Source organism: Pteropus vampyrus, unplaced genomic scaffold (assembly GCF_000151845.1).
Source record: "Pteropus vampyrus isolate Shadow unplaced genomic scaffold, Pvam_2.0 Scaffold157, whole genome shotgun sequence".
Lineage (NCBI taxonomy): Eukaryota > Metazoa > Chordata > Mammalia > Chiroptera > Pteropodidae > Pteropus > Pteropus vampyrus.
Genome location: NW_011888938.1, coordinates 510,577 through 518,466, shown reverse-complemented (window position 1 = coordinate 518,466; position 7,890 = coordinate 510,577). Strand labels below are relative to the sequence as shown.

Genomic DNA, 7,890 nt, shown 5'->3' with positions numbered 1-7,890 from the left:
TCATTCGTGTGAGTTTTTCCAGGTACAAGAAACTGGAAGACTTGCTGGAGAAGAGCTTTTCTCTGGTGAAGATGCCATCGCTGCAGCCGGTGGTGATGTGCGTCATGAAACACTTGCCGAAGGTGATGGCTGAGGGCCATGTGCCCAGGGCGCCCGCGTGCAGCCCCACTGGGCGGGAGTCGAGTGTGCACCAGGCCAGGTGTCAGCTCGGCTCCTGGGCTTTCCCAGGCGGCGCCTGCCGTGGCTGCGTGGAGGCCCATTCCTGGGGTGGCCTCTGCGGAGGAGGCTGAGGCCTCGTCCTGTCGAGGGCAGACCCGGGGTGCCGGCGTCGCTCACGGGTGGCCTGTGGGTGCCGTAGGTCCCTGAGAAGAAGCTGAAGCTGGTCATGGCCGACAAAGAGCTATACCGTGCCTGTGCTGTGGAGGTGAAGCGGCAGATCTGGCAGGACAACCAGGCGCTGTTCGGCGACGAGGTGTCCCCACTGCTGAAGCAGTACATCCTGGAGAAGGAGGGCGCGCTCTTCAGCGCGGAGCTGTCCGTGCTGCACAACTTCTTCAGCCCGTCCCCGAAGGCCAGGCGCCAGGGCGAGGTGGGGTGGCCGCTGTGTGGGGTCTCTGCTCTGCGGGCGCCTGGCCCCGCCGCTTGGCCAGCCTCTTCACTTAGGCTCGGGGTGTCTTTCCTCAGCTGGGGGGGGCGGCGCAGTCGCTTTTATGTTTGACAGACATTTCTGTAGTACCGCCTCCCTGACGTAGATGCCGAGGCCCTTCAGCGATGCTGCCATTCAAGGCACTTGCGTGGGCACTTGAAGTCCCATGGGGGAGTGGACACCTCGCAGCAGATGTCACATGCTGGTCCCCGGGAGCTCAAGGGGTGGCCAAGGGCTGTGCAGATGCGAGGTTGCCAAGGAGGCTTGGCAGGGCTGGGTGGGCGGAGGTCTGGGAGTGAGGGGGCGGAGCCAGGCTGGGAGCAGCGTCACAGGCGGCGTGACGCTGGGGCTGGGCCGCGCAGGTGGTGCAGAAGCTGACGCGGATGGTGGGGAAGAACGTGAAGCTGTACGACATGGTGCTGCAGTTCCTGCGGACGCTCTTCCTGCGGACGCGGAACGTGCACTACTGCACGCTGCGGGCCGAGCTGCTCATGTCCCTGCACGACCTGGACGTCGGCGAAATCTGCTCCGTGGACCCCTGCCACAAGGTGGTGCCCCCAGGCCGCTGCCCTTGCTCTCACCTGGGCTCCGTCTCCCCTCCGCATGCTTGCGGTGGTCCTGGTACCTGGGCTCTGCCCAACCCCCAGGCCCCGGGTGCACGCCGGCCCCTGCACCATCCCGCCCACGCGGCTGGGGTCGGGTTGTGGGGAGGTGTCTACACAGCCACGCTCCTCACCTACCTGTGCCATCAGCCCTCCTCCAGCCGGGCAGGCCCCGTGGCCAGCCCGAGACCCTGCCCCGCCTCCTCCGGGCTTGCCAGGCCTCCGGCCCTCCGCTGCCTGGAGCCCTCGGGCCGCTTAGTGGTGATCACCGTGCTCGGGCTTCCTGCACGGCCCTCGTCCCCAGCACAGATGCTGTGCAGCCAGGATGGCATCACCCTCCCTTAGGGCCATGTGGTGTCATGCTCTGAGATTGCAGTGTTCACCCCCTCGGCGGGGCCACCAGAGAGGTACAGTCATCACCTCTACACACCGCCGGACTGGTGGGGACTCAGGCCCTCGGCCTGTTGGCCTTTGCACCATCCTGTTCCTGGCACAGGTCCCAGCATGGAGCGGGGCCTTGGCGATGGGACATGGTGGTCCTGACCCCTGCCTGGTGTGGGCGGGGCAGGCTGGAGCGCGGTCTCTGGCTGCGTCTTTACTGTGCCTGCCCCGCAGTTTACTTGGTGCCTGGACGCCTGCATCCGTGAGCGGTTCGTGGACAGCAAGAGGGCCCGGGAGCTGCAGGGCTTCCTCGACGGAGTCAAGAGGGGGCAGGAGCAAGTCCTGGGGTGAGCCTTGGCCTTGTGAAAACGCCCCAGCCCCCCAGCGTCCTGTCCATGGGCGTCTGGATGCGCGTGCGGTGTCAGTGGGGTCTGTGTCCCGTGGCTGTTTTTGCAGCACGGTTTAGAACTGCCTGGCACCTTGTGTCCACGACAGACACGATGCTGGCCAGATACCTGGGCGGGGCCCTTGTGCTCGGTTCTCCTGTCATCGTTGCTGTGGGACTCTGGCAGAGTCTGTGTCAGGTTCCCAGAACCAAAGCAGAACCTTAAGTACTGGTTTTCTAGCGTCTTGGTATTTTAAGTTAAGTGCAGGTTTTAAACTGGGAGCTTCTCTTTGGAAGGGGTCCAGAGTGGGTGGTCTCGCTCTGCATGGAGGGGCTGTCTCCCGGCTTAGTGGCTGAGGCAGCCCAGCCCGTGGCTGCCCCCCATGGGCCAGGACCGTCTCAGATTAGTGCTGATGGGCTCCCCCTTGCAGGGATCTGTCCATGATCCTGTGTGACCCGTTCGCCATCAACACCCTGTCGCTGAGTGCGGTCAGGCACCTGCAGGAGCTGGTTGGCCAGGAGACGCTGCCCAGGGTGCGTTTGCTCGGCTGCTGTGCTGCCTTCTGGGTAGGCATGGGGCGGTGGCCTGCTGGTGGCTAGGGCCGTGCCACCTTGCTGAGAGCATAGCACCCCACACGTGCATGGCACGTGGAGCCTGTGAGGGACGCATGGTAGCAGGACCCTGCAGCGAGCAGGTTGGGGGAACGAGGCTCAGGTGAGCAGGTGCTGAGGCCCCGTTCCCCTGTAGGACAGCCCCGACCTCCTGCTGCTGCTCAGGCTGCTGGCGCTGGGCCAGGGGGCCTGGGACATGATCGACAGCCAGGTCTTCAAGGAGCCCAAGATGGTAATGGATGGGGCGGGCACCTTACCACCCCTTCCCTGTGAGAGGCTGAAGGGTGGGCATTGGGGGTGGCTCAGGCCAGGGACGGGTGGGGCTGTGTGGATGAGCTCTGGCTCCCACCCTAGGAGGTGGGGCTCGTCACCAGGTTCCTGCCGACGCTCATGTCCTTCGTGGTGGACGACCATGCTTTCAACGTGGACCAGAAGCTGCCTGCCGAGGAGAGGGCCCCGGTCACCTACCCCAGCACGCTTCCGGAGAGCTTCACTAAGTATGGCTGTGGGGCGGGGCCGCCCCTTGGGCTCCCCTGGGAAGCCGTGTGGCCGGGCCACCGGGCTGAGCGTCCTCGCCGCACAGGTTCCTGCAGGAGCAGCGCATGGCCTGCGAGGTGGGGCTGTACTACGTGCTGCACGTCGCCAAGCAGAGGAACAAGAACGCGCTGCTCCGCCTGCTGCCGGGGCTCGGTGAGTCTGGGTGCCGGTTCCGTCGGTTCTGTGTCTTCTGGAAGCTGTTTTGGTACAAAGGCGAGAGGCTTTCACAGATGCTCTCTGCTCCCGTCGCCTTTGGGTGAAGTCCTTGCCCCAGGAGTGGGGGCGCCAGCTTAGTTCAATCCTGCCTGGTGTGGGGTGTGCAGCCTCTCAGGTCCTCAGATGCCGAGAGAGCCCCTGGGAGGCGGTGACACTCCTCCGGGAGGATGGGGTGGGGCAGGTCGCTGTAAGCCAGGAAGGGGAGACGTCTGAGTGGACCCTTTCGTGAGTCAGCTGCGGGTCGAGCCAGGGAGAAGGGGCTTCTGGGAGCCTGGCCGTCCCACCGCGCACGTAGGCCCACGGGCCTCTGCTGGCCCAGGCCTTGTCGGGGTGTTGAGACTTTTGCAGACATACTGTACGTTTCTTGCCAAGTGTGTTTCCCGGTCATTGACGAGTCTGCTGGCGAAGCGCTATTTTGTTGGCATCTCTGCGGAGAAAGCTGTCTGTCTGTGGCTGTTAACTTACACCCAGCCGCCACCTACCCAGTGACACGAACCCGTTCTGGAGGGCAGTGTGTCTGAAGGGAGTGTGCCCGGGCTGCAGTCAGGGGTGGGCAGGGCTGGGTCCTGGAGGCTGTGGGCAGGGCATTTGTCCCCTCTGCCCCCCGCATCCTTGGCGGGAGGCCCTGTCCTCTCCCCCCCCCCACACACAGCTTCTTCCATCCGATTTGTCTGACTGTGGCCCACCCTCACCCACGCCCTTTCTGAAGGACCCAAGGGTGCCGCTGGGCCCACTAGGTCATGCAGGGTCATCTCCCACCTCGGGCCCTGCCACATTGTCACAGGGACGGCTCCCGGGTCGGGACATGGGCGGGCCCTGGGCTGGCGTTCTGCCCGTGTTTGGGCACATCCGGGACCAGCTACCGGTACTCGTGTCTGCCTCGTCCTTCCCGCTCCTTCCAGCGCTTTCGTTTCTGTCTCTTGTGGGCTGGAGACAGGTGTCCTGCTGCAGCGGGAGCATCCGTGTCCCCAGCTGTGCTGCAGCCCCAGGCGGGAGGGGCGCGCTTGCTTGTCTGTGTTATCAGCCCTTAGAGTAAGAGCAGAGCAGCTGTTGATTTTGTAAGTTCTCTTTTGCTGACTTTTTAACTCTACTGTGGGAACTGTTCATGAAATCAGAAGTAAAAAGCACAGCGTGGGGACCCCATGCCCTCCGCCCACCTCCATGGAGATGTGTGTGTGTGGCCACCTGTCCCCTCAGTGGCAGTCGGGACAAGTCCCGTGCTCCCAGCCCACCGGCCGTGAACGATGTAGCAGGTGTGTCAATGAAAAGGGAAGTTCTTAAAAACCGCGGCTCTAGCCCACGAGCGCCTTGGGTCGTCCCGGTGAGGTCAGGTCTCTCTGGTTGTCACACTTTCGTTCAAGGTGGTTTGTCTGTTCCAGTTAGGGTTCTGACAAGGTCCTTGCGTCACCCTGCGTTTCCCTGCTGCCTTGCGGGTCTCGGGTTTCGTGGGGTTTGTTGGGGGGGACCGGGGTGTTTGCTCCCTGACGGGGAATCGCTAGCCCTGTGTCTGCGGTCGGAGCTGTGACGGAGTGCCCCCTTCCCTGGTGCCTCAGCGGCGCGTTGTCCCCGAGACTGTCAGAGCTTTGCGGGCTCCGGTGGTGGCAGCTGGGTCTGTCAGCGTTTCTGGAATAGACGCCACAGCCATCGTGGCCAGGCGCGTGCCCCGTGTGGCCAGCTGCCCTCTGCTGGCTCCCAGCCCTGCTCGTCAGTGAGGGTCGTGGGCGGTTGCTCTCACAGCCTCTCTTGAGGCTGGTGTCTGTGGTTTCAAAAGAAGGACCGTGTTTCTCTGCTGCTGTTCCTCAGGAACGGCAGAGGGGGCCACCAGTGTCTGATCCTCTAGTTACTGGTTTGTTCGGGCTGTCTCTCTTTTGGAGCCTGCTCAATGCAAAGTCCCTTGGCCACTGTGCAGAGCCGTGTGTGATGAGCCTCCACCCGCTCCCTGGGCCTGTGCACTGTAGCCCCGCCCGGGCCCCCGCTGGCCCCACCGCTGGCCTCGCCCATTTGGCCCTGGTTCTAGCTCAGGAAGAGTCCTTGGAAGTGCCATCTTGCAGTCACCCAGTTCTTTCGGGGGTGCAGGGCTGGCCCCAGGCAGAGGTGTGGGTGGCGATGAGTGACTTCGGCTATGCCCGTAGTGGAGACCTTCGGCGACCTGGCCTTCGGTGACATCTTTCTCCACCTGCTCACGGGGACGCTGGCGCTGCTGGCTGACGAGTTCGCCGTGGAGGACTTCTGCAGCGGCCTTTTCGATGGCTTCCTCCTCACCGCCGCCCCCAGGTACCCGGGGGGACGGACGGGCGCCGGCTGGGCGGGGGGCGGGCTCGGCCTGCAGCACCTGTGGCCTCTTCCAGGAAGGAGAACGTGCAGCGGCACGCGCTGCGGCTGCTCCTGCACCTGCACCACCGCGTGGCGCCGGCCAAGCTGCAGGCCCTGCAGAAGGCGCTGGAGCCCACCGGCCAGGTGGGTGCCGGGGCACGCCACATGCCGGCCGCTCCCCATCAGCGTGGGGGCACTCGGAGTGGCCACGGGGCCTGTCCCCAACCGCGCGCTTTCCCCACAGAGCGGAGAGGCCGTGAAGGAGCTGTACTCCCAGCTCGGCGAGAGACTGGAGCAGCTGGACCAGCAGAAGCCCAGCCCCGCCCAGGCTGCGGAGAGCCCGGCCCTAGAGCTGCCTTTGCCAGCTGTGCCCGCCCCGGCTGGCCTCTGACGCGCCGCCTGGAACCTGGGCAGGGTCCCCAGTGCAGACGTGGCCCTGGGTGGCCAGGAGAAGGGGCTCCGTGGACTTGAGCTGCTGGGCCTCGTGTCTCCTAGGACAGACTGGTGCTAACGGGACGGCGATGGGCTGAGCCTCGCCCAGCCCCGCCCCGCTCCAGGTCCTGCACGGTGTGCGCCACTGTGGGAACAGGACCAGTGTCCCCAACCCGGCATCTCCAGGCGGGGTCTGTGCAGCACAGCCCCTGCTCGGTGCCCGCCGTGCCCGCCTGGCCCTCGCTCCTGAGCCAGGGTGGGCTCACTCCTGCCCCGCAGTGGGTTCCGCTGCTGTAGGGGAAGCAGCGGCAGTGACTGGGGTTAGGAGGAAGCTCCCTGTTGTCCAAGGGGAGGGGGCAGGGGCACCGGGGCCTGAGGGGAAGTGGGCAGGGCTGGCCGTGTTGGCACAGATGGGTGACATTGCTGGGTCACCCCGGCTCCCTCTGAGGACCTGCCGAGTGTTTGATAGTGGATGGTCCTCTGCGATCTGGCAGGGAGCTGCCCCTCCCCTGACCAACAGCACCCCAGGTAGCAGAGTGGCCAAGGGGCGTCTGGGCTCCCACCCACTGCCTCAATTTACCCCTGAGTTGTGTGCCCTTGTTCAGCTGCACTGTCTCTGCCACATGAGGGACAGCGTTTGCGCACAGTGTGAATAAAAGACGTTGGTTAAGCCCAGCAGCTGCCTCTGCCTTGGGGGAGTGTGGGGGGGGCGGGGTGCCCCGGGGCTGGGTGTTGCGTGGGCAGGTGCCTCCTTAAGGGCGTGTCCGTCTTTGGGCTGCAGTCTCGATGTGCAGCCTTGCCCAGGACAGACAGCACGGCTGACAGTCCTGGGCGTGGCTGTCTGGTCATCAGAGCCGCTCAGAGCCACCAGACTAGCTGCCTCACTGCCCATCGCCAGTGGTGACATGCTCGTCAGGCTCTGGCGGTGGCTGTGACCATGGCAGGTGCAGCCCTGCAGGTGGGGAGGGCCTGAGGACGGCCATAGAGGGGACTGGAGAGCCAAGATGTGGGCAGGTTTGGAGCAGCTTTTATTTCTCTTAAGACAGAAGAAACATCTCAGCACACTGACGGAAGTGACCCAGTGAGAAGTGGCCGGGGCGAGCATGGAGATGGTTGTGCCACTGAGTGGGCCAGAGGGGGCAGGGCCAGGGCGCAAGCAGGGGCCCTCAAGGCAGCAGGGATGACCTCAGGGAGGAGGCGGATCTGTGGGTGCAGACACTGGGGGTCCCCTTCAGGCTGCTGGCATTTTCCCCGGGAAGCAGGGAACCGCGGAATGGGGACTGAGGAGGGAGGGCCAGGAGGGACTTGGCAGCGGGACCTGCAGGGTCCACCTGAGTTGTGGTCAAGGTGGACAGAGACGGGTCAGTGCAGCTGGGCTCCCCCAGCCCGGATGGGCCGGGGACTGACCCTGGTGCGGGAGGGTGTCGGGGGAGGGCAGGACGGGCGTGGCGGGCCGCAGCTGTTGGCAGCGAGGTCTAGGTGGGACGTTGGGAGAGTGGCTAAACCTGGGGGACATAGTTGGAGGTGACCAGCTGCAGGGCTGTGAAGCAGAACCCCTGCGACAGGACGGGAGCAGGGTGCGGGGGTCGATAGTGATCCTGAGCAAATACTGTCGGAGGGGAGGGAGGGTCCAACTGTGTGAGCGTCCACAGGGGAATTCGGGAGGGAGTTTGGGAAACCAATCTGCTGTTCGGGGGTGGGGTGGGGAGCAGCCGGGGGAAGGGTCTGCGGAGAAGAGGTTGGCGACTTGGACAAGACAGTGAATT

General features: G+C 64.7%; 1 protein-coding gene across 2 annotated transcripts; it reads left to right on the top strand.

The window, feature by feature from the left end:
• On the top strand, nucleotides 1-6,799 carry NELFB (negative elongation factor complex member B). 2 transcript variants are annotated; one of them, XM_011369888.2, is made up of 11 exons: nucleotides 1-122; nucleotides 359-589; nucleotides 1,009-1,194; nucleotides 1,864-1,976; nucleotides 2,446-2,548; nucleotides 2,763-2,858; nucleotides 2,981-3,123; nucleotides 3,210-3,316; nucleotides 5,512-5,653; nucleotides 5,728-5,836; nucleotides 5,937-6,799. In XM_011369888.2, exons 1-11 carry the CDS (start codon nucleotides 72-74, stop codon nucleotides 6,081-6,083), a joined length of 1,428 nt encoding a protein of 475 aa, XP_011368190.1. In that variant the 5' UTR covers nucleotides 1-71; the 3' UTR covers nucleotides 6,084-6,799. The 2 variants fall into 2 exon arrangements, with proteins under 2 accessions (XP_011368190.1, XP_023392256.1); XM_023536488.1 differs by lacking the exons at nucleotides 1-122; nucleotides 359-589 and adding an exon at nucleotides 604-891.
• Nucleotides 6,800-7,890: the final 1,091 nt, after the last annotated feature.

Excerpts from the sequence above, each read along its gene's own strand:
- NELFB (XM_011369888.2), top strand. The coding sequence starts at position 72 with ATGCCATCGCTGCAGCCGGTGGTGATGTGCGTCATGAAACACTTGCCG. Across the intron at positions 123-358 it reads TCATGAAACACTTGCCGAAG|GTCCCTGAGAAGAAGCTGAA; the intron begins GTGATGGCTGAG and ends TGGGTGCCGTAG. Across the intron at positions 2,859-2,980 it reads TCTTCAAGGAGCCCAAGATG|GAGGTGGGGCTCGTCACCAG; the intron begins GTAATGGATGGG and ends CTCCCACCCTAG.